The sequence below is a fragment of the Phyllobates terribilis genome, unplaced genomic scaffold (assembly GCF_046119375.1).
Source record: "Phyllobates terribilis strain yellow unplaced genomic scaffold, ASM4611937v1 Scaffold_7__3_contigs__length_470593459, whole genome shotgun sequence".
NCBI classification, from domain to species: domain Eukaryota; kingdom Metazoa; phylum Chordata; class Amphibia; order Anura; family Dendrobatidae; genus Phyllobates; species Phyllobates terribilis.
The window spans coordinates 385496302-385522532 of NW_027362767.1; the positions used below are offsets into that span (position 1 = coordinate 385496302).

Sequence of the window (26231 nt, forward strand, 5' to 3'; positions counted from 1 at the left end):
GTTGCAGAGTCCGAACGGCATGCAGGTGAACTCGCTAAGTCCCATCGGGGTGGTGAATGCGGTCTTCTCCCGGTCCGCCTCTGCTACAGGAACCTGCCAGTACCCGCTAGTGAGATCCAAGGTAGAGAAGAAGTTAGCAGATCTTAAAGCAGCCAATGACTCCTCTATCCTTGGTAAGGGGTACGCATCCTTGTGTGTGATACGGTTGATTTTCCGGTAATCTACACACATCCTCATGGTGTTGTCTTTTTTTCTGACTAAGACTAGTGGAGCTGCCCAGGGGCTACAGCTATCCCTGATCACCCCAGCCTCCTTCATGTCTCTAAGCATCCCCTTGGTGTGTTGGTAGTGTGCAGGGGGTACGGGTCGATACCTCTCTTTTATGGGAGGATGGTCTCCCGTGGGGATGTAGTGTTCTACCCCCTTGACTCGCCCGAAGTCTAACGGGTGTTTACTAAACACTCTCTCGTACTCTTGAACCACCCGATAGACTCCCTGTTTCTGATGTGAGGGAGTGGAGTCAGTACCCAAATGTAGTTGCTGACACCAGTCCTCCTTTGTTTTCTTAGAGCCGTTACCTTCCTCCGGGTGAGATGGAGGCAAGGGTTCCACAGATTGTATAGCATTTTGGTTAATGGTATATAATTTGGCTAGCGTGGCATACCGGGGCAGGTACACTTCCCTCTCCCCGATATTTATTATGCGAACGGGCACCCTCCCATGGCGTACATCAACCACCCCCCGTGCTGTAAAAATGGTGGGCCTACTGTCCGAGTAAACTGGTTCTACCATTGCCTGGTAATCTCTACCTCTCAGACCAATAGCTGCTCGGCACCAAATCATCATTTCACTTTTTGGGGGCATGGCAATAGGAAAAGGGTCACACATTCTTACGCTACCAATCTCACCGCCGGAGAGTTCCACCTGTTGCCGTCGCATCAGTGCCCGGATCTCTTTCTGGAGCACCCGCTGCTCGCCGGAGCTGGCGTTCTTGGCAACCTGCTGTAAAAGGAAAATCACCTCTGCAAGACAATTTTCAATTACATTAGTTCCTAGAGTTATTTTTGGGTGACTCTCATGTTTGTCAATATCTACAATGATCAGTCCCTGTGCTGCCAGTTCGACTCTACCGATTTTGATGGTCACCTCTTTAAATCCGATCTGTGGCACGGGCTGGCCATTGCTGGCGATGATACTCAAGTCGTCGTCAGGGTAGCGGGTAATATCCGAGTCATTCCAGTACTGCTTAAAGAGCACGTACGGGATGGTGGTGACCTGTGACCCGGTGTCCAGTAGGGCACTCATGGGAATGCCATCCAGTACCACAGGCAAGACTGGACGTCCTCCCACATATCTGTCGCGCCAGTTCGATGGGCCTGGTGATCTTTTTCCTGGGGGTTGGCCCTCTACCCCAGGTTGTGCCCGTTTAAAGAACAGTACCTTGCCATATGTCCAGGTTGATTGCAGCGGCGGCAGATGGGTCGTCCGTCCTCGCTGTATCGGTCACTGGGTCTTCCTCTGGCCGGTGGGGTCCTCCTTGGTCGACGCCACGGGATGTCCTCCGGTCCGGATGCCAGCTGGATCTTCCCTGGGGTGGAAACCTGTAAAGACTGCACAGTTCGGGTTAGCGCAGCAACGCTCTTAGCTAGCTCTTGGACCTGATGGTGTAGGTCTGGAGCCGGGTCATTGTCCAAAGCCTGCGCATCAGCTCCCACAGGCCCTGCCGACAAGGGCGCCGCCTCCTGGTGGTAAGTGATAGCTGGGCGCCTGTGGGTCACAACGCCACCCGGTGCCGGTTCTCGGAGCACCCGGATGGCTCTGTCCTTGAACTGTGCAAAGGCCAGATGGGGATCCTGTAAGGCCATCGCCCGCAACTGGGTTCGGTGGGCATTACAATATAGTCCCTCTATAAATTGTTCGGTCAACAGCCTGTCCTCGTTTCCCACTCCATCAGGGTCGGTCTGTTTAATGGCCCTCAGGGCCTCTTGTAGGTTTAGTGCATAGTCCCTTATACTCTCATGCGCTCGCTGCTTGCACCCGTAGAATCTAAGCTTAATCTCGGCTGAGATGCGGGTATCAAAGGTGTCCTTCAGCCGGGTTAGTATCCCTGCGACAGTCTTCCTCCCAGGTGGCCAGGATTTTACTTCCCTTTTGGCTGCCCCGGTTAGTTGGGCCACCAGGATGCTCACTTTTTGCTCTTCTGTGAGGGGGTACACCTGGAAGAGGCTATCCAGCTTTTCTCTAAAGTCATGCAGGGTATGTGACTCCCCTGAGTACTGGGGTAGCCAAGCTGCTCCCGGGATATAGGGCATGGTGAAGGGCATAACTGCAGCAGCGGTGGCGCTGGCGGGGGTTGAGGCAGTGAAGCTCTCCTCCGCATCCGACATCTTCCTCCCCCCTAGTGGACCGTGGCCTACCTTGCGATGATCCTGTTCCGTAGGCCGCGGCTCCGCAGTAGATCGTCAGGGTTGAGGACCTTCCGTCGCGCTCCGGTGACGTCGGCGTCTGCTGGGCTCCTTCCAGGACCTTACGCAACGTCCGGACGTGAGGCGGGGCTTCAGTTCTCGCGCGCTTTCGGAGTCCACGCCCCTCTTCTTCCCGCGCGGCGTCCTCAAGATGGCGTCCAACGGCGGGAAAACTCCACGGATGGCGGGAAGAAGGCTGAAGATGGCGCCGGATGGCGGGAATCTTCACAGATGGCGGGAAGAAGGCTGAAAATGGCGCCGGATGGCGGGAATCTTCACCGATGGCGGGAAAACTTCACGGATGGTAAGTTTTAAAAGTCTCTTTTTCAGGCACGCAGTACCCGGTGGTTGCGGGCACGAAATCCTGCCGACTACGCCAAAGTTGACGCGCCCCTGGGCCTGTGTCGCGCTGCGTTGCGCACGCGGGAGCTTACCCGGAGCCGGATCTCTTGAGGGTTGTAGTCTCGTGGCGGTGACCCGGTCCGTGCCCAGGGAGTCAAACTGAGCGGCGATGTAACAGCGTTAGATGTAGGACGACTACGCCACCCGTTGAATGCAGCTATGGAGCTGCCGCTGCAGGACAGTCCGCTGAGGCCGGTGGATGGATGGTGCAGCGTAGATGGTATAACCCCCAACGGGAGGGGTATGGCCTCAGGGCAGCAGATGTGGATGATGGGGGTAGCAGGAACCACTCAGAGACGGTGCGGTGTAATTCAGGGTCTTTACTGGTAACAACGATAGACCCTCCCGGAGTACTTGCTAGTGAACGGGGCCTGGTCAGTCCTTGAGCAGATGGGATCTCCCCTGGCCAGGCGGAGTTGTAGGCCTCCCAAACTGACTGTACTCTTCTGGCTACCTTGCTAGAAGCGGATATAAGTAGCCCACGTCCCTGAGTGTACCGTGTGGTGCTCACCTGTATGGCCGGTGACTCGGGGCCTTCTAATGGCTTCCGCTCCACGATGGCGGTGCTGGTCCCACGCGTGTGACCGTGCCTTCGGGTTTCTGGGCCTGAGGACCTGAAATCCCCTGCCGGTCGGCTTCTGCTGCTGGGTAAGAGTTAGTCCCCACAGCCTCGGACGCCGGGTCCGGTAAGAAAGCTTCTCAGTCAGGGCGAGCTCTGCAGCTGCCAGCCCCTGACTCGTAGTAGTATTGCTTCTGCTGTTTCTTGTCTCTACTCTCCTTGACTGACTAACCCTGCCTCAGCCCAGGGTTTATACAGGGGAAGTTCTTCCCCTCCCAAGACTGGGCAGGAGGTGTGGCATGCACAGGATCCCTGACCAAAGGACCTCCCACCTGCTCTCAGACATAACATTACATTACTGTGGAAAACCAGACCCCTGGGGTGCCACACATGTGTCACTTGTGGTTACGCTGCAAAATGTGCATGTGCCACTTGTGGTTCTGCTGCAAAATGTGCATGTGCCACTTGTGGTTATGCAGCAAAATGTGCATGTGCCACTTGTGGTTACGCTGCAAAATGTGCACGTGCCACTTGTGGTTCTGCTGCAAAATGTGCATGTGCCACTTGTGGTTATGCAGCAAAATGTGCATGTGCCACTTGTGGTTACGCTGCAAAATGTTCATGTGCCACTTGTGGTTCTGCTGCAAAATGTGCATGTGTCACTTGTAGTTATGCTGCAAAATATGCATGTGTCACTTGTGGTTATGCTACAAAATGTGCAAGTGCCACTTGTGGTTATGCTGCAAAATGTGCATGTGCCACTTGTGGTTATGCTGCAAATTTGCAGCATATTTCACCTTGTGTATTGTAAAATGGTAAAAAATGTGCTGAAAATTTGTACTCTCGGAATTTTAAAGCTTTTTTTGAATGCATCATGTGGATGAGATTTTGTAAAATTTCACCCACTTTGCTGCTACTGTACGCTGCATATTTTGTACCTGAGAAATCTGGTTAGAATATCCACAGCATAAATCATTGGTTCACTTTCACAGTGATTGTCGCTAAACCTTCAAACCTTATATATAAGGCAAACATACAGTATGAGTTCTGCTCAATGCCAATGTGCTGTTTGAAAGCCCAGCAATATAGCGGTTGAATACAAAATTTTAGCAAATGTAAGAAAGGACTTTTTATTTAAGAGAAATAGGTTTTTTTTAAATGACACATATACTGTAGCTCAGATACATGAATCTGTCTTTGGTTACATATATGAAACTCCGGTTTTAGGAGTGAGGCTGGATCGTGTCCGAGGTGGTAGACAGAAGTACAGACGGCCAGTGGAGGTGGAGACTCCAGATCCTTGCTCTTACCTCACCGCTCACCATCCATTCCAAGGAAAGAAGACAAGTAGGTTTTACAGCAAACATTATGATATCAGATGGGACAGGGACACAATATGCTTAATCTAAATTCTCCTCTTTCTCTCCTCACAGCAAACAAAGTAGTGTCTCATTTGGTCTTGGTGGAGCCTGGGGAGATATTTGCGAGCCCTGATCTTGACCTTCAAGATGGTGATCTGCGCACCTTGACCACCTTGTGTGAGCTCATCAACCGAGAGCTGCTGGTCACCATCGGATGGGCCAAACATGTCCCAGGTACAGTGTTCGGTTACCTATTGTAATTCAAAGACTCCCAATGTGCCAGTATCATCATAATGCGACTGTCATGACCCTCTGTGGGACACCAACAGGACTGTCAAAATACATTATTTTAGGTGTCCTTGCATCTTCCCACCTAAAGTGACATTTAAAGGGCACAGAAAGGAGTGAAGTACGACACATATTTGCTTGTATGGAAAATATATGGCATTGAGATAACCACAGCTACTTGCTACTATGTAGACACCATTCTGTAACAACAGATGAAAAATATTATTAATAAGCCTTCATCGTGCCCGTCTACACCCAATTTGGCAGAGCTAGTCGAAACTGGCGTGAAAACGTCAAAAGTTGCAAAATTTTTGCACAACTCCACATTGTGTAAAAATTTTTAGACTTTTTAAAGAGATTTAATTCTGATGTAATCACTTTAACGAATCTGGGCCCCAGTGTTTTTAGAACAAAAATTCACCAGTTATTTTTCCATTTTTTCTCTGGTGTTTTCCAGCATTTTTTGCAAAGAATGCAGCAGCGAAAAGTCAAGAAAGTCAATAGGAAATCATTAAATGTGCTACAAACAGATGTAAGTGTGGCATCTGTGTCACACATTCCCCTTCCTTATTAAAGCACGTATGAAAAAAAAACACATGTAAAAGATATCTAAATTTAAAAACAAAAATCTTGTAAAAAGAAAGCATATAATCCATGCTGTTTCTTACAAGCCCCCCCAAAAATAAAGCTAAAGAAAACTAAATATCATGCTTTTGCGCCTTTTTCCTAGAGTAAAAATGCTGCTAATAGAAACTTTTATTTGCTCATTATTTAACTTGTGCCTTTTTAATTTAACTTTATTTGTTTTACTCTGTTTTTTTATTATGCAGCATCTTGGGAGTGGTTTTGATTATCCAAATTGCAACGTCTGTTTAATAATTTTTCGAGTGCAGTTAAATATCCATTGTTATATATCCATTTCCCCGCTGATGGATTTTGCACCAAATACATCAATTTAGCGTAAATTCAAATATGCTTATTTTTTTTCCCCTTTTGCTTTTTTTTGTGCCTTTTTTAGAGTAAAATTTGCAAGATCCTTTCAATAAGCTTTAAAGTCTTTAATAAAGGAGAATTAATAATAATAATAATAATAATGCAATTCCTCATTAAATACCTTATATGGATCTTCGCTTTACAAGACATCACGAGCGGCAGTGAACCATCATTTTTCAGTAAAAATTTCAGTTTTGCAAGTAAAACTATAAAATGTGATGCAGATAATTTGCCCGGCTGGATCCACAATGCTTTGCCTTAAAAAGCATCTGATAACCAAGACATTTCGTGGCAGCCTCTGACTCCCCTCCAAGTTGGGTTCTGTGCTATCAACCCCGGCATCTATTGAGTGGCTGCAAGAAGGACACAGATTATCATCTCCAAATTAATGGTATTCAGGGTCCCTTCTCCAATTGTGACACAGCAGAGCCCCCTCCTCTGGTGATAGCAATCTCCAATATTTCCCAATTAAACGGAGCACTCAATATATAAAGAAACAATTGTATTGCCATAGTGTGAAAAAGACAGGTAATGGAGGCTGACACCACAAAGAGGAGCTAATTGAAAGGAACGGGAGAGCGTGACAGGGCAGGAGGTTCCTGCTGATATTCAACACAAAACACACCCAGATCGCAGTGAAGGTTACTGGGGAAGGTGGAATCGGCTGCCCGTCAGAGATAGAACCCGCCATAGAAATATACATATTGTTACCGTAAATACGCCATCCCTTAACCCCACTGAAGTCACCTCACATCTTACACCTCCTTATAACCTCTTGCTATACACTCACCTTCCTTATGTTGCAAATATCCCATAAAATTCACATCTATGACAATGTCACACGGGGTTGCAGAGGTAACAGTCACTACAATGGCCATATAATAACAGAGTGAAGATATTGACTACTGCCAGGTATAGCCGGGACACATTTCAGATGGACAACGACAAACTGGAAGTTGTAAAGGACTTCAACCTACTAGGATCAATGATCACTCAAGTTTGCAGCGATGACACCGGAAGTCAATAGGAGAATAGCTATAGGGAAATCAACAATGAAGTCACTGGACGAGGTCTTCAAATCGAGGAACATTTCACTGACGACGAAGACACAACTCGTACATAGTCGGGTCTTTTCTGTAGTAACATATGAATATGAAACCTCGACGATAAAGAAAAAAGACAGAAGAAGAATCAACACCTTTAAAAATGTGGTGATGCAGAAGGATGCTATCAATACCATGGAGGGCAAGAAGAACAAACAAATCAATTTTGGAACAAATCAAGCCAGATATGTCACTCAAAGCAAGGATCACCAAGCTATGACTTGCCTACTTTGGACACACCATACGAAGAGAGCAATCACTGGAGAAGGACATCATGGTCGGAAGAATAGAAAGAACAAGGTGAAGAAGAAGACCAGCAACCTGATGGCTTGATACAATCAAGATAACGGCGGAGAAGACCCTGGTGGACCTATCTAGGCTTGCACAAGATCGATTTTCCTACAGAGCGTTCATCCATCAAGTCGCCATGGCTATAGATCGAGATGAAGGCCGTCAATAAAATAAATAAGCCGAATTATAACTGGCATGTGGTAAATGGAGGGCACTGATTCAGATTTGGCATTTGGACCCAGAAACATATACAAGTTGTCCCACTGTGAGAAGGGGTCTCGGAAAAACCTCTTGGAATATAGCGTTGGCCGCTCACACTCACACTCCATTCATTGTCTAGGGGACTGCTGGAGCTAGCCAAGCGCTGTATTCGGCCATCTTCCGCTAATCGATATACAATTAATAGAGTGTCGGCACACATGTACGGTCACTGCTTGCTCCTTTGCACTTGGGCATTTCAGAGCTCCTTTCTCAGGATCGGTGATGCTCCCACTGGATGGACCACCAGCGATCAGTTGAACCCTTGCAAGCTATGACTCTGCATGTGACTTTCCCTACTACATCATCAGTGTTCAGTATACCTTGGATAGCTGTCAGCCAAACTCTTCCTTGGCTGACTGCTATCACTGCCTAAACCCCCATACTTATACATACAGTACATGTTCTGCTGAGCATGCATGTGCTTTCAATGGGGAGATGGTAGAATGAGGCTCCTAGACACCTGTAGTGGCAGCTTTTCTATGCCAAAATTTTCCTTACAAATCATGTAGTCGTGTATACCCAACTATACCCTCTCCCTGATCCTATACAATTAACACAGTGCCTAATCTCCCCCTTAGGCTTCTCAGTCCTCTCTTTGGTGGACCAGATGGCACTTCTGCAGAGCGCCTGGATGGAAGTCCTGGTCCTGGGCATCGTCTATCGATCACTACCGATGAACGACGAGCTGGCAGTGGCAGAGAACTTCTTGTTGGGCAGGGAACAATGCCGCAGTTCTGGACTTCTAAATCTCCATTCGGTTCTGCTTCAGCTGGTTAGGAAATATCGAAAAACAAAGCTGGACAAGGAAGAATTTGTCACCCTGAAGGCCATGGCTCTCGCTAACTCAGGTATCCATCATCCATCTGTCTGGGCTGATATATGAGTCAAGATGGTGAAGGGGTTGTTTAGGAAAATGTAAGCATAGGACTCACTGGGAAGCACTGTCACAATGTCAGAGCCGAAGGGAGTCTGTCACCCCCAAAAAATGCAAATTCAGCTACTTAAACATTTATAAAGGGAACTTAGTTCCTATAAAAATCATACCTGTAGTTGCAGGCAAATTGACTTTTATTTCATATACAAATGAGGGTGCTTTGGTGCACCCTCTGCGTGACCAAGAGCTTGGTGCACCGTTATGCCCTACAATTTTCATATCTAAACAGTGTCACAAATAATCCAGTCATCTATGACAGGCCACATTGTGTCCAAACCCCTGTTTATCTGAACAGGCTGCAGAGACCATATGGGCCCATGTGCGTGACCTATGAAAAATCTCTACCAATAACACTTGGCATGAATGTGCAGTGTGTACTTGGGAAATTCGGTAATTTTAACAATAAGATGTGACAAAGTAACACCCAGTGCTCCTTTCCAGAGAAAACGGCACCCATACAGGACACTCATTCAGCAGCCATCAAACCATGGCACCATAGAAGCTGGCCCTGCGGCCCGATATGGGGCTACTATACAGACGAAGCGCCCACTCTATATTGGCTGCAGCCATCATTTTAATGGTTGGTGAGAACATGTGCAGGGATCTCCTCTCCATAGATCCTACGAAAACAAGGGTGTGACAATTCCCAAAGATCATGAACAAGCGCCTAGTCCTCCAGTCCAAGGTGGTGAGGAGTATGGTGCTGATAACCAGGTCTAGAAGTGAACCCCATTCTCATTTTTGCTGTTGAGTCCTTTCATCTCTATAAAAGCACAACTAAGCACATCCTTGCAAAGGCGCAGTACCCTAGCCTGGCCATACATGTTATATCTCTCCCAACACCTCCATATGCATGCACAATCATCTCGGCTGATAATTCTTTACAAAAAACACAATATATCCCTCACCATGCATTTAATCCGTCCTGCTGCTCATATCTTTTGGGCTCAGACCCACAATGCCGTGACTCTCGGCCAGTATACATAAAGAAAAAGTGGGAAAAGTCTTCAATAAAAATTAATTCTCACTAAATTTGTGCAAAATATGAAATAGTAAAATATATAAAGGTCTATGATAGCGGAGATGCAATCTCGACGCGTTTCTCGCGTACTGACTAAGGGCGTAAGCCAGAAACGCGTCGAGATTGCATCTCCACTATCATGGACCTTTATATATTTTAATATTTTGCACAAATAAAGTGAGAATTAATTTTTATTGAAGACTTTTCACACTTTTTCTTTATGCATCTCGGCTGATGTGCATGTGTTCTCAGCAGGAAGAGAGGCCACTTCCAGACACCTCTGGTGTTGGCTGATCTCTCTGAGAAGAAGAGAGTCTGGCTGCTGAAATCCAATAACACAATCCTTATTGTCCCCAACATCTACCATCGGGTAGAGGAGGGGTTGTCAGGAGGCCCTTTAGATGATCGGAAGGTACGGGAATTGAGAAAAGCCATAATTCACCAGACTAGGCCAAAAGTGTGTCCTTATTGTTTATTTTCTTCAACGGGTTCAATGGTGGACAGAAGAGACAGCATCTATCTAGACAATGGCTACTTTCTGAACGTATATGTCCAATACTAGCCACCACAGAGTGGGCACTTCTCCTTATTCCACCATAGCTTGAGTGTTTTGTTTAAAGGGATTGTCAACATGGGACGAACCCAGTTTCTGAGACAGATTCCTGATGGTAAGATGGTCATAGAGTTGAGCTGTCCTTGCCGGGGAAATCAAGAGGCATGTCCACACGGTGGATATTTCCTCTGGTGCAGCTCTTTATAGCTGGTCTGGGCTGTGATTGCCTACAAAATGGTGCAAAACAAATGGATTTTTACAATTTGATCAGTTTTATTCTCATCATCAGCCATGGTTGGTTCATCAGATTATCTTCCCGCTGCTACGGCCTTCTCATTCATTCTGAGACTTTTCCTACTATTCCCATAAAATCCGTCCCTGATCTGCGAGACCCGAGCCATGAGATGATTCCACTGACAGCTGTCACAGGCTCTTACAAATAGACAAGCGCTGCGTTATCGATGGCCGCCTCTTGGAGTCTGGCATGGCCAATCAATAATGTCCCGAGGTGTTTTGTGTTTGGGATGGATCGGAACAAAAGAGGGCAGTAAGGGTGGGGAGCTCGCTCCTCGCGGAGTAAGCAAATGCTTTGAAGCCTGGAGCGATCCATGCAGTAAATGGATTTGCTTAATTTAGATTTGTGTCAGTTGCTTTATTTGGCCACGGACTCTTTCTGTAACTTTGGATTTCAGTTTGTAGCTGTAATGATCTGAGCTGGATATAGAATGGATTCTGTCTGTATAGATGCCCTGCTCACCAGCGCCTAAGTGCCCCATTACATTAACCCTTACCTAACATAATGGACCACATGTTTGGGTTGAATTGTGTTTACTATCAATTTATGTGGAGTGTATATCCTCCTCAACACTTTTCACTTGTTTTTAATATCTTAAAATTTTTTATAACTATCGGCGCATATGGGATAGATGTATAAACAAAACCAAGTACCGATCTACTGAAGGTTTTCGTACCTGGAAATATTAAGAAAGTCACTGGAACTCCGGCTTGGTATGAATCAGGTCCTAGATATCCATAAGATCCTGGGAGTGGAGGGAGGTAACTCCCATTAGGTATATGCTTGTTAGGAAGATGAGGAGTGTGGCACGTCCCGGCCGGTGGCACACTCTAGACACTGCCTCAATCTCGAGTCCTGTTACATCACAGTGACGTCACTTGTAAAAGTGTTTGGAGCAAATCAGCATCCTACATGTTACGGAAAAAAACTTTTCCTTCATCAGTGAACCCAAGAAACGAGCGTTGTGGAGGTCAAGCATACACGCCTCAGCTCTATTTATTCTCGATTAGTCTTCCGGAGATGGCTGTGTAAAGTGCTTGGCTATCAACAGCAGAAGCCATAGCCAATAAGTGGAGCAAAGGTGCGCATGCTCAACCCCTATTGATAGCTTGAACGGGGCTGTCTACTGCCCATGTCTCAATGCAGCGGAGGTTAACCATGCACACCTCCACTCCATTTATTGTCTATGGAACTGCCAGAGATAGCCAAGGTGCTGTACACAGTCATGTCCTGCAGACTGATAGAGAATGAATGAATGGAGCGGAGGTGCGCATGCTTGACCTCCACCCCATTCCATTTGTGGGATTGGTGGCGGTACCAGCAGTCGGACTACCCACCAATGGAATCAGTTATAATCAGAGGTGGTGGACCACCCATCAACTGGAATCAGTTATAATCAGAGATGAGCGAACCCAAATTGTAAAGTTCAGAGTTCGTCTAGCACGCCTAGTGTCCAGTGCTGAACTCCGAACACAGACTTCTCCTGGAAGTCCGTTTTAGTGTTCGGAGTTCCGGGAGTCGGAGTTCCGGGAGTCGGAGTTCCGGGAGTCGGAGTTCCGGGAGTCGGAGTTCCGAGAGTCGGAGTAAGGCTACGGCCCCACTATTAGTATTTGGTCAGTATTCGGTCAGTATATTTTCTCAGGAGTAGGAGCCAAAACCAGGTGAGGAACAATCAGAGAAAAGATATAATAGAAACAAGTCACCAATTCTGCATTTATCACCAACTCCTGGTTTTGGCTCCCACTTCTGAAAAAAATACTGACCAAATACTGACCAAATACTGATAGTGGGGCCGTGGCCTAAGAGAGACAGAGACCTCTGGCAGCCCCCTAACCCTTACTACGACAATTTTACAGCACCAAAGTTCAGGTTCCCATTGACTTGTATGGGGTTTGGGTTCTGGTTCCAGTGTGGGTAGAGTTCTGGTAGCGAAACCAAACTTTGGACTAAAGTTCAGTCGAACCGGACGAACCCGAACATCCACGGGTCTGGTCATTCCTAGTTATTATCTGTCAGGCAGTAGGTGTGACATTTTATTGCAGTGCCTCCACAGGGTAAATGAAGCATTACACATTTTTTGGCCAATGCCTGGAACTACAGTGGCAACCTATATTCTCTATGCATTATATACTGACATTTCAAGATAATATCACCTAAAAATTTGGCTGGCAGCCCAAATTTTTGTCAATCCTTGTCACTGGGGGAGTTTATATAACTACGTACATTGTCCATATTAACAATGTCTTACCAGGTTTAAACATATCATGTGTAATGTTCATATAGGGTAAAAAAAAAAAGATATATCGAAAAAATTGGGGAGCGGTTTGTGGCCATCTGGCTTGCTGCTGTAATTGTGTCTTACCGCAGGAGTGATTACTGCATGTACAATCACAAGACCGATCATCTCATAATGAAATAATCCATCAGCCATATTGATCAGTGAATTCCTAATAGGTTGCTCTTTACATCAGCCGTCCCCTCCTACTTATTACTAGAAAAGTGGGTGTAAAAGATTAAGTAAATAATAATGGAAACGTAATAGGAAATTAAATGTGGGGGATGGGTCAATGTAAACGTCATTTATCCTACGACGCTGAAGCTTTAAAGCCTCGTCAGGAAGGGTCATAAGGTTGGTGCTAGGAAGTTTCTAATATCTCTATAATATAATATAAATCACTTTGCTTATGTTGTTATAGAGAAAATACTGGTATGGAAGGCCCCACTTTTATGTTTCTCAAAGAAAGATGCTCTGGTGATAAACTCATTGCTATGGTGCCGGTTGTGAAAATCCCAGTTGAGGGGGTGGTTGACCATGTCTCCCCTGTTGCTTCACTATAGCTTTCATAGTAATGAGGGCAACCATGTAAAACACAGGGGCTTTTCACTCTGCCTAAGGCTACATTCACACATCCGTGTATCACATTCTAGTGCTGTCCTTTTTTTCTCAGACTCCTGACACAAAAGCCTCATACATGTGTATGAGTCTGTTGAGTTTGTGTCAGGAGACCCATGGCCGGTCTGGACATAGTGGTCCGTACTTGGACAGTAAATGTCGGACATGTGAAACCGTCCTGTGGCTTGATTTGTACTTCTGTAATATGTGGTCCATGCTCAGACCACAATTCCTGGCCAACCACAGGCCTCAAGACCTGAAATAACAGTTTACTAGTAGTGATGAGCGAACATGCTCGCCACTGCTTGGTACTCGGCCAAGCATCACTGTGCTCGACGAGCTCGGCGAGTATTTCCGGGTTTCTAGGGCGGGAACTCCTCTCCCTGCATGTTTGGCACTCTTTAGAGAGCCAATGAACATGCAGGGATTGCCTGCCACGCACTGTAATGCCGTAGCCATGTTGGTTGTGGGCATTACAATGATTGGCTGGCGGCACAGCGTCATCAGGTCTATATAAAACCGGGCGCCGCTATGCTCGTCACAGTCTACCCCGGAATCAGGCAGTGTAGGGAGAGATGCTGCTGCGTCAGGGAGAGATTTGCTTCTTCATACTTAGTATAGGTATTCCACAACATATATATACAGTATATTCAACTGAACTAGCAGTCCTTCTGAGGACTAATCCAGCTGCATATATTCAGTGGTGATAGCAGGAGTTAGGCAGGCAGTGTATGTGGCAGACTGCAGTGCATATAGTGCAAGAGGGTCCATTGAACGTCCTGTTAGTATAGGTATTCCACAACATATATACAGGTGCATCTCACAAAATTAGAATATCATCAAAAAGTTAATTTATTTCAGTTCTTCAATACAAAAAGTGAAACTCATATATTATATAGAGTCATTACAAACAGAGTGATCTATTTCAAGTGTTTATTTCTGTTAATGTTGATGATTATGGCTTACAGCCAATGAAAACACAGAAGTCATTATCTCAGTAAATTAGAATACTTTATAACAACAGCTTGAAAAATATTTTTCAACAACACTGGTGCAGAGTTGTTGAAAGCTGTAACACAGCAGCCTGATCTGTGGCTCTCACCGCTGAACATACAGCCAGGCATGGTCGTGTGTGACAATGGGCGGAACCTGGTGATGGAGAAATGACAGCCGGAGTAGATACGGTTTCCCTCTATGCCAGTCCTTTCACTGAGCTAAAGAATATGGCTGTGGTGAAATACAACTGTCACCGAGAAGCAGTGTCCGTGAAAAACATTGGGCCCACGAGAGGATTTGATTTTGAGGGCCCACCTTTCTCCCCACTCAAGAGCCCCCATAGCAGCTGCAAAATTTGCGCTATCATGAACTTTCCTGATGGAGAAGCCAGAGCCCACCCGAGGATTCTCTGATGGGCCCGTAAAACCCCACCGAGAAGCAGCCCTGGCTAAGAAAAGTGTGTGGGAACGTTCCTGGACACTTTATGGCTGCTTTTTTACTGCGGACTGGCCCCAGCAATCTATAAGATTGCAATCTATGATCCTTTCACTGGCTCCCCATTAGCCAGAGACTTCAGTTCAAAACAGTAACCATGACATGCAAAGCCATCTAAAACCTGTCTGCTCCATATATCTGTGACCTAGTCTCCCGGTACATACCAGCACGCAACCTCCGATCCTCACAAGATCTCCTTCTCTACTCCCGTCTTCTCTCCTCTTCCCACAATCGCATACAAGATTTTTCCTGTGCATCCCTTCTACTCTTGAACTGTGTACCCCAACATATCAGACTCTCGTCTACTGTTGAAACCTTTAAACTGAAGCTGAAGACCCACCTCTGCCGACAAGCCTACAACCTGCAGTAACCCTCTCTCCACCGCTGCACGACCAGTTGTACCCTCACCTACTGTATCCTCACCCATCCCTTATAGACTGTTTGTGTGCCCTCACGGGCAGGGTCCTCTCTGCTCTTGTACCAGTCAGTGACTTCTTTTCACATGTAAAGCGCAATGGAATAAATGGTGCTATAATAATGAATAATAATAATTATACTACTTGTACTCTGGGTCAATTGATGGCACTTTCCTGGTGACTGCCCCTAAATTGATGTGTTTTGGAAGCTTTTGGTCTCATTTGAAGGTGTTGTGTATAAGTTTGGTTTTGGCACCCATTGAATCCAATGGCGCTTGACAATGTTCGGTGAATATTCGACAATTACATTGGCGAATATTACAAAAACGGCAATTGTAATCCGAAACTAATATTGAAATATTTGCTCATCTCTAATCAGAAATACCCTTAAAAGATTATGTGGGTATTGCATCACGGTCTCCCTGGTGATATAGTGGTGGAGGATGAGGAGAAGGAGGAGGGCGACATAAAATAGAATAATTCCTGAAGGGTATACCCATGTATGGTGGTGAAGAGGTGCATGGGAATAGACCCCCCAAAAAATATCCACTGGATTTGAGTTTGTTTGATTCTATCATCTGCTGGTGTTGAGAAGTCTGGCCCAATTCAGCCCTTGTTCATTTTTATAAGAGTCAGTCTGTCAGCATTTTCAGTTGACAGGCGGATGCGCCTATCAGTTTTATCAGTTATAGTGCCCCCGGCGGCACTAAAAACTGTCTGACAAAACACTAGCGCCCAGGACCTCCAAGGCGTAGAAAGACAGTTCATGCCACATGTCCAGCTTGCATCTTCCAAAACTTTTCCCTCCTTGTCAGAGTACCCCGTCTATCAGGGCCTGGGCGCTGGGAGGGTCTGAGAAAACTGTCCCAGACCTTTGACAGCGTTCTCCTGCCTCTGCCGCATCTGGTTTGTGTCTTCCTCGCTTGTACTCCTTGGTTGTCCAATGAACTGTCTGACTGTGACCTCTGCCGCCAGCTTTGTCAGATGGGAATTTGTTTTTGTTATAATTCTTCAACAAGAGCCTGATCTTAATATCTCCCAAAATGAACTCCTTCGGTTTCCTCCCTCTATTAACCTACCTATACCTGACTTTGCGATTTCCTTTAGGTGCTGCCACCATAACTTCCACTCGGCACGCCTGCTATCTTGGAGTCATATTTGACACACAACTTTCCTTTATTCAACTTGGAAAATCACTTACTCGCTCATATCACCTGCACCTTAAAAACTTCTCCAGAAGTCGACCTTTTCTCACCATGAAACTGCAAAAACTCTTACTGTCACTCTTATTCACTAGTGCAACTCTCTTCTAATCGGTCTCCCTCTAAACAAACTGTCTCCTCTCCAATCCCTTCTGAATGCAGCAGCCAGGGTCGCATTTCTATCAAGCCGCTTCACCGACGCCTCTACCCTGTGCCATTCATTGCACGGGTTAGGTTAAACAATCACTACAGAATACAATACTAACTCATCTCTCTCACCCACCAAGCTGTCCACAGTTCTGCACCGGCCTATATCTCTTCCCTCATTTCTGTCTATTGCCCCTCCTGTGCCCTCCGTTCTGCAACTGATCTAAGGCTGACATCCTCCTTAATCAGAATCTCACTGCTCCGGCTCCAAGAATTTTCTCGTGCCGTGCCAGTTTTCTGTAATGCCCAAAATGCGTACAACGCAATGGTCACAGTAAAGGCAGGGGAACATAAAGTCGGCCTTGTGTGCCAGACTGCCAACAGCCAAGACTTCCCTGTTCTCACCAAGAATTTTACTGTCTATGTTCTCTTCCTCATCCTCCTCATTAAAACTCAATCCACACTGAGATGAGGCTGGGCTGGGTAGCATCACCTTGTACAGTTCCTTGCTCCGCCTGCAATGCCTCCTCTTTAATTGTGAGCAGAGAGCATTTCAGTAGACAGAGAAGCGGGATGGTGACACTAATTATGGCGTCATCGCTGCTCACCATCTTGGTGGAGTCCTCAAAGTTTTGGAGGAGGGCACAGATGTCAGACATCCATGCCCACTCATCAGCTCTTATGTGCAGAGGCTGACCTGAATGCCGATGGACGTGTTGAAGCCAGTACTCAACAACCACTCTCTGCTGCTCAAAATCATTCCAAACATCGGCAACATTGATTTCCAACGCATAGTCAGATCGCACACCAGTTGGTGAGCTGAAAGCTGCAAATGCTGCTGAGGCCCTGCCAGGGCGGCGGAAGCTGTAGCTGACTTTCTAAAATGGGCTCACATGCGGCGTACTTTCACAAGCAGATCAGTCAGATCCGTGTAGATTTTGAGAAACTGCAGAACCACTAAGTTGAGCATATGGGCCAGGCATGGTACATGTGTGAGCTTGCCTAGCTTCAGAGCTGACACAAGGTTCTCTGATATAGCTTTCAACAACTCTGCAACGGTGTGCGGTTTGTCACCTAAGCATTAAGTCCTGCTTATTGTTATTGCCACACACGAAGTTTAAGTAAATAATCTGGACTTTGTCCTGAAAAAATGAATCAAGTGATGGAGAAGGAGGCTGAAGAGGAGGAGGTGGTGCAGGATCTGTAGAATGTAGGGGTAACCCTGATTGACCCAGGGCCCGCAATCCTCTGCGTCGGGAGGACATGTTCCATCCCAGGGTCCCACTGGGTCCCGGCTTCCACAATATTAACCCAGTGGAATGCGTCAGTGATATGTACCGTCCCTGGCCACAATCACTTGTCCACGTGTTTGTGGTTAGGCGGTCCTTCCCACTTAAGTGCACTGGAAAGGGCACGGTTAATTTTCTGGGACCCACGCTTGTGAAAGGCGGAGATGATACCGGGAGAAATAGTGGCGGTTGGGGACCGAGTATGGACGCCCAGCCGCCGCTGGCATGAGGTTGTGAAAAGTTTCCGCCTCCACGAGCCTAAAAGGCAACATTTAGAGTGCAAGCAAGCAGTCCAGAAATGTGTCAGTTTAGTATTGCGGCCTGTCATACTTGTGCTTGCATTCCAAGTAACAAAAAGCTAAGGAGATGGATGATCCAACTGTAGTAGTGGGGAAGGACGTAGCTTCCCTATGGCACTGAAAAAGTTAAATGAGAATGGTCCCGGTAATTAAATCTCTCTGGGCTGCAGTTTGGTCCAGTTAAGGGGTTAGCTATGATAATCCAGCCAGTAGAGTAGATGGTGAACCTAGTACCATGATCGAGCATAGAATGTGAATAAAGCTTTGTTTCTGATATATTTACTTGTGGGCTGTAGTACTGGTAACCAGCCACAAGATGCCACTGTCCTGGGTTCAGATGTCAGGTTAAGTCTGCCAGTAGTATTGCAGACAGTGAAGGGTTCAATTGTGTGTGAGGACAGCCCATAGAGGGTGGGTACATTAGGAAAATCTCTGCTTAGTTTCCAGAAGCAGGAAGTGATGAGTCAGTGTTGTGTAGTGCCTGGGACAGGCCAGACAGACTTCTTATAACTGGCTGCAAGGGCAGACGTAGGCCCCATACCCCAGACAGTAGGATCACCAGAGTGAAGATTCCCTCCACAAGAGTCCTCTTATCCAGCCGGAGAAACTCAACAGAGGTATTGAGGACCCGGGGGCACATTCTGTCTGCAGGCTGCAAAAGAAGCTAGGACTCAAGGCTAGGACGTGGGGAGAACTAGGATCCGGATATACTGTCACTGATGAGGAAGATTCGCTAGGCCTAGAGAATAGAGCAACAGAGATGCTTCACTTAAAGATGGAACCAGGGCTGACGTTGTTTCCAGTACCTGTGGGAAAGATGACAACGCGTTGGGCCTTATCCATTATATCTGCCTGTAAATATTGTACATATTTCTCTTCCCCAAGTAAAGTCCCAGTTATGGTTAAGAACCTCATGTCCTCTGAATTTATTGTTGCCCTGATTCCAGAAGAGAAATACCTGGAGACAGACTCGACTGGATGGTCTGAAGTAAGTGGAGAGCACCACATATGTCGCAGCACATCAGAGAGAGAACACACATTGTCTGTAGGGTGCCAGAGTGAGCAGGGGCTTGTAGAAGGCGGAGACGATACCGGGAGAAATACTGGCGGCTGGGGACCGAGTATGGACACCCGGCCGCCGCAGGCATGAGGTTGTGAAAAGCTTCCGCCTCCACGAGCCTAAAAGGCAACATTTCCAGTGCAAGCAGTCCAGAAATGTGTCTGTTTAGTATTGCGGCCTGTGGGTGAGTGGGTGGCTGGCTGCATACTTGTGCTTGCATTCCAAGAACTGTGGTAAGAACAACTGAACGCTGCAAAGGGACAAGGACGTGGACGGTGATGGTTGGAATCTGCAATGACAGGTGCAGGGTGTGAGGCATCTTCGCATGTGCCATGGACAGGGGATTGGCGTGCATGCACAACAGAGGAAGAGGCAGTGGTGTCACCTGTAGACACTGTTTCTGCACCTTGGTATTTGGCCCAGCTTGCCAGGTGCTTTGCTGTCATGTGCCTGAGCATGCTGGTGGTGGTCAGGCTGGTAGTTTTGGTGCTCTTGCTGATGCTGGCCTGGCAGATGTTGCAAATGTCCTTTTTGGGGTTATCTAAGCAGTCTTTAAAAAAGAACCAGACTCGGGAAGACCTAACAGTTGTACTGGCAACTTCCGTCGTGTTGGTGTTCCGGGGAGCGCTTGCCCACCTTGTGTCTGTGGCCACCACACTGCTTGTTCCTGCCTGTTGCGGTGCTTCGCCTCCCTCCTCCTGTGTGCTGATGTCCTCACTCTACATGTTCCCTTGCCGGGTTGTGTTAGTGACTTCATCGTCCACCTCTTCGTTTTCCACTTCCACACCCTGGTCCTCCTCCTGACTTTCTTTCCATTGTATCTCATCATTATCCACCTCTTGCGACAGTATTTGCACTTTCTCACCGTCACCTTCGGGTGACGATGGCTCCTCAAATCGCTACATGTGATTTTATGTTGCCCTGCTCGAAGCTGGCCGGTCGAGAGGCCCAAATTTATCGATGGAAAAGTGAACAGCTCTTGGGGTAACCCTGGACTCTAATCTCTCCTTCAAACCACATATCCAAGCTCTTTCCACTTCCAAGCGGACAGAGCGAGAGGCCAGAATCTATAAATGGAACGATTAACAAAACAGCTCTTCGAAGTGTCCAAGTATGGGATCAGTTGTCTCAGGGCACTTGGAATGGTGGGAGGAAACCGGATCAGGGTGAGGAAGATGCCGACTCCAAGTAAAAAAAAATCTCCCGGATCCGCACATTCCTCAACCACAAATCTACAAAAACACTAGTGCACGCGCTCATCATCTCCCTTCTCGACAACTGCAACCTCCTGCTCTGTGGCCTCCTTTCTAACACGCTTGCATTCCTCAAATCTATCCTAAACTCTGTTGTCCGACCAATCCACCTGTCCCCTTGCTATTCCCTGGCCTCTTCTCTCTGTCAATCCCTTCACTGGCTCCCCATTGCCCACACTCCAGTTCAAAACCCTAACCTTGGATTGGAATTCTATCCACAACCTGTCTCCTCCATACATCTGTGACCTAGTCTCCCGGTACTTACCTGCACGCAACCTCCGATCCTCACAAGATCTCCTTCTCTACTCCCCTCTTATCTCCTCTTCCCATAATCACATACAAGATTTCTCCCGTGCATCCTCCCTTCTGTGGAACTCTCTACCTCAACATTTCTGACTCTCGCCTACTGTTGAAACCTTTTAAAAGGAAGCTGAAGACCCACCTCTTACGACATGCTTACAACCTGCAGTAACCCTCGCTCCACCATACCGCTGCAAGACCAGCTCTATCCTCACTTACTGTATCCTCACCCATGCCTTGTAGACTGAGCCCTCGCGGGCAGGGTCCTCTCCTCTCCTGTAACAGTCGTTGTCACATTTTTGTTCAAGATTATTGTAATTGTTTTTGCGATGTATACCTCTATTTCACATGTAAAGCGCCATGGAATAAATGGCGATAAAGTAATAATAATAATGTGATCCAGACTCACATCTACTGAGACTTGACCATGTGGAAGAGAGGGTGGTGCGGTGGTGGCAAAGTAACTGGAAGCATTATCTGCTATCCAACCAACAACCTTTTCACATTGCTCTGGCTTCAATAGTGGTGTACTGCGGCCCCCTAGAAATTGGGACAGGAAGGTAGTTTGATATGACTTGAATGTTTGTTGTGCTCCCTCAGCAGGCACAATTTCATCTTGCCCACGGACTCTGCGTGCACTATCACCATCACCATAACGTTCACTTCCCCGTCCCTTGACACACACCTTGCCCATTTTAAATGGAGTTTAAGATTTGTCACGTTTCCAAAAATGTCTGTGCTATTACCACAGTAATATAGGATCACGTCTGATGAGATGACCACAGTTTTAGGCAGTGCCCTGGGAGTCAGAGATGCTTCCAGCCCCAGGGGTCTTCCCAATGCTGTTCCCATGTCACACACCACATGGCCAGATAAGGCTGTAAAATGTTAAAATGACATTTCCCGGTGAATGCATTTGTCTTAGTTGAAAGCAATGCAAAAGTGCATCAAAAACGCTACGTGTGAACATAGTCCAAGGTGTGGAGGAGCATTTTTGTTTTTGCTTATTTATTTTGCCTTATATACAAGTCATTACCCTGGAAAGGATGTTTATTAACATATTTCCCAGGAAAATCCATTTTGGTTTCGTTTTTGTATGTTTTAATGTGAGTCCGTAAAAGTGGCGTAATACTCTGACCACGTTGTTGACAGCAGTGACCTGGGAGTCAGAGATGCTTCCAGGAGTCTTCCCTATGTTGTTCCCATGTCATTTGAGCACTGTTCCCATCAATTTTGTCTATTTTTAAGCCCTCTGCAGACCGCCGGGGGGAGCCGCCTGAAAAATGCTCGAGTTTCCCATAGACTTACATTGGGCTCGTTACTCGGTCCGAGCACTCGAGCATTTCAATTTGCTCGATTTGAACAATGAGTACCTGAGCATTTTAGTGCTCGCTCATCACTACTTACTAGGAATATTCTGTTTGAAGCGGTTATTGCAGGTCAGGAGACCCGCTGTGGGGCCGGCTATTGTGGTCCAAGTACAGATGTACGAATCCAACCTAAAAGAGGCGAGAACCCCCTTCTCTGTGTACATATCCCTAAAAGGGGCTGTCTTTTTGAGTCATTGACTATTACCCATACTTTCCAACTCTCCCAGAGAGTCCATGGGCGTTCAAGAAATAGGAAAAACCTCCTGGACTCCAGAAAGAGTTGGACAACCTTTTAATGACAGAGCGATCTGTGATTCTTCTTCTTCTGGGTTGACATTTGACCATTCTTTATTTCTTATTCAGATTCAAGTAGTATCGAGAACGTGGAGTCGGTCCTGCACCTTCAAGATCGTCTTCACGAGGCTCTACAGGACTACGAGAGGGAGCAACACGCTGAGGATCCCCACCGATCGGGCAAGCTTCTCATGACTTTACCACTACTCCGTCAGACGGCAAATGAAGCTGTCCGCACTTTCTGCCAGATCCGGCTTGAAGGGAGGATCCCCATGCACAAACTTTTCTTGGAAATGCTGGATGCCAAGATGTGACTGCTCAGGCTCCAACAAGAGAATGTGAATCCTATTCATATGTGGACACCACATAGCAGCTTCACAAAAGCATCAATATCTACAAACATTTATGTGAGATTAACTATGGTCAGAGATTTTCGAGGCCTGGAAGACACATTGGATGATATGTTAACGAGAGACTATTGCTGTTTTCAAGATACAAAACTGGAGCATAGCAACTCTGTAAGGATCAAGTCTAGATAAAAACTTCTAGAGGGACTGAAGATCGTACTGTACGCTCATTTCTTTGCATCTGTATGAAGATGTGATGTGTAGTATACATATTCTAGCACTATCAGGTTTCAATGTTCTCATGAACAATGGGCTTTGGGCTGTGCCACCAGAATATTCAAGTGTGCAAAAATGTGCTTTGTGTCTCGTTAGATCTTTATCCCTTGTTAATGTCCATTGTATGTGTCCAATAATGCAGTTTGTATAATATGTGATACTTAAAGGGGTTATTCAGGACTTTTTCATATTTTCTCTATGGGCTAAGCACTAATTGATAGTTAGTTGCTAGCTGCCTGCTTGTTCTGCCCTGTGACGATCTCTCCCAGCTCAGAGTGTTCATGGCCGCTTCTCCCGCTTCCTGTGATGTCATGTAGACAGAGCAATTCCTTCTTTTCCACTGTGTTCTGTCGACGGAGAGTCACTGCCCGTCATGTTGATTGCCAGCCGGCTCTCCGCTGCCTAACTGCGAGGAGCTGGTTGTTAATCAGCATGATGTCAGCAGTGACACCCTGTCAAGAGTAGAGTTGAAGAGAAGGAACTGCTCTGTCAACGTGATATCACAGGGAGCCAAAGTGTCTGCAGAAGGACGAGGGAGGTAGTTAGCAACTACTTGCCGATAAGTGTTTAGCCATATTAGGCAAAAAAAGGATTCGGATAGCCCCTGTAATTTAATTTCTTGCATCATTCTATACAGAAAAATGTGTAAAATAGAAATACTGGTGCTCGAATTGAAGCCGAAATTTTTTTTTCTCAATGTTTATGGAACTAAAATGTTTGCTATTTGTGCAATTGTCATCTCCTCACTCACTGGCAGCAAAAATATGTGAACAATTGGTAAGACAACTGGCCACAAATGGGACAGGGCCAACATGTCATAACTCAACATCAGTCTAAGGCCGGTCTCACATATTCTCGTTTCATTGTCCAAGTTCAGACTTAACCATGGGTGTCCTGAGCTGAATTCAACAACCTCATAGACATACATAGTCTGTTGAGTCCGGGTCAGGAGACCCACGGCCAGTTGGTACATTGCGGTCTGTACTGGGACCATTAAACATGGATGTATGAAACTAGCCTAAGGGTAGATGCACACAAACTAGAGTGTTGCCACTTTTTGCCATGTTTTTGCATATTTTTAATGCGTTTTTTTCTCATTCATTTGAAATGGTGAAAAATGCTGTAAAAAGTCTGAACGAATTCACAGGCTGCAGATTTGCAAAACACTTTGATGGTTCAAATCTGCAAAGAAAACAATAAAACAGAATGTGCATGAGATTTCAGAAATCTCATTCATTTTGTTGGTAGTGTAAAAAGCTGTTGTTTTTCCGCAGCAAGTCAACAAGCCCTAAAGCTTTCTATACACTTTCAAAAGCAGCAAGCTGCCAGCTATTTATTCTAGCCCCAACACACATGCATGTACTCAATGGGGAGAGGGAAGTAATGCAACATAAATGACCCTTCCCCATGGGTGGGGTAGGGGGAAGGTGGAAAAACCCTATAAACAGTCATACTGAAATCATCAAGTTTGTTCAACATTCATCTAATGTGTTTGCCAGCTTTAGTATCCCACTGGTGCCCAGTATAAAATGAAATTGGACGTCCAACATCAGGGAATTGGCTGGGTCCAGTCTTTGCAAAAATGGGGTCACTGCTTCCTTTATTGTATGTGTGCACTTATGTTACTGTCAATGGCTTTCTAACAAAAGGCTGATCCAGCTGACTGACAACACATCAGAGGACGACAACCTATAAGCATTGCCACACCTGCTACTCCAGAAAATCGGAAGGTAGACTGGGCAACAACTACTAAGGAGGCTTCCACTGGGGCATGATCCTATTGTGGAGTAGGTGAATTATGGGAGGCTCCGGCTCTAAAGTATTCCTTGGTCTTAAAAAGAGCTCCCCTGGATCCTCATGAGGGCAGGAAACGAGGAGGGATGATTGTTGTCCCCCTTTTTTTTTTAATATCCGCGCCTCCTGTTTTAGGATGAATTTTCTTTCTAGGGGTGCCATCATCAGTGAACAAACACATATCACGGAATACAAAAAAAGTGAATGCACCCCTAATTGTTATCCCTTCCATCTTTCTCACTCAAAACACTAAGTAGTAAATTAAACATGAACCTTGTAATGTCAATTCTTCCAAACTCCTCAAAGAATTGGGCACTTTAAATATTAAGTAATGGTCTCTTTGCCAGATAACATGTATGGCTGATGGATGTGCTTGAGCTTCATCTGCATAGCTGAGGATACGAATTCAGACAGCTTTTCTCACGTGATCACTCTCGTGATTGAGTGTACATAAGAAGAGACCTGTCAATCACATCTCTCTGGCCTCCTGCCCACCCCAGCCAGCTGTTCTCCGCCCTGTGTGATCAGGTGTACATAAAGAGAGACCTGTCAATCAAATCTCTCTGGCCTCCTGCCCCCCCCCAGCCAGCTGTGATCCGCCCTGCATGATCGAGTGTACATAAGAAGAGACCTGTCAATCACATCTCTCTGGCCTCCTGCCCACCCCAGCCAGCTGTTCTCCGCCCTGTGTGATCAGGTGTACATAAAGAGAGACCTGTCAATCACATCTCTCTGGCCTCCTGCCCCCCCCCCAGCCAGCTGTTCTCCGCCCTGTGTGATCAGGTGTACATAAAGAGAGACCTGTCAATCACATCTCTCTGGCCTCCTGTCCTCCTAGCTAGCTGTTCTCCGCCCTGCATGATTGAGTGTACATAAGGAGAGAGCTGTCAATCACATCTCTCTGGCCTCCTGTCCTCCTAGCTAGCTGTTCTCCGCCCTGCATGATTGAGTGTACATAAGGAGAGAGCTGTCAATCACATCTCTCTGGTCTCCTCCCCCCCCAGCCAGCTGTTGTCCGCAATGAGTGATCAAGTGTACATAAGGAGAAACCTGTCAATCACATCTCTGTCCTCGTGCCCCCCTCAGCGGGCTTTTCTCCGCCCTGTGTGATCAAGTGTACATAAGGAGAGACCTGTCAATCACATCTCTCTGGCATCCTGCCCCTCCAGCCAGCTGTTGTCCGCCCTGTGTGGTTGGGTGTACATAGAGACCTGTCCATCACATCTCTCTGACCTCCTGACCCCCCAGCTGGCTTCTCTCCACCCTGTGTGATC

General features: G+C 46.6%; 1 protein-coding gene across 1 annotated transcript in view; it reads left to right on the forward strand.

The window, feature by feature from the left end:
• LOC141155530 (estrogen-related receptor gamma-like) overlaps positions 1-23915 on the forward strand; it is a 69180-nt gene extending 45265 nt beyond the window's left edge. The window contains exons 6-9 of the mRNA XM_073642396.1: positions 4654-4773; positions 4860-5021; positions 8302-8571; positions 22610-23915. Coding sequence (XP_073498497.1) covers positions 4654-4773; positions 4860-5021; positions 8302-8571; positions 22610-22854 — 797 coding nt within the window. The 3' untranslated portion in view covers positions 22855-23915. The remainder of the gene's footprint in view (positions 1-4653; positions 4774-4859; positions 5022-8301; positions 8572-22609) is intronic.
• The last annotated feature ends 2316 nt before the right edge of the window (positions 23916-26231 follow it).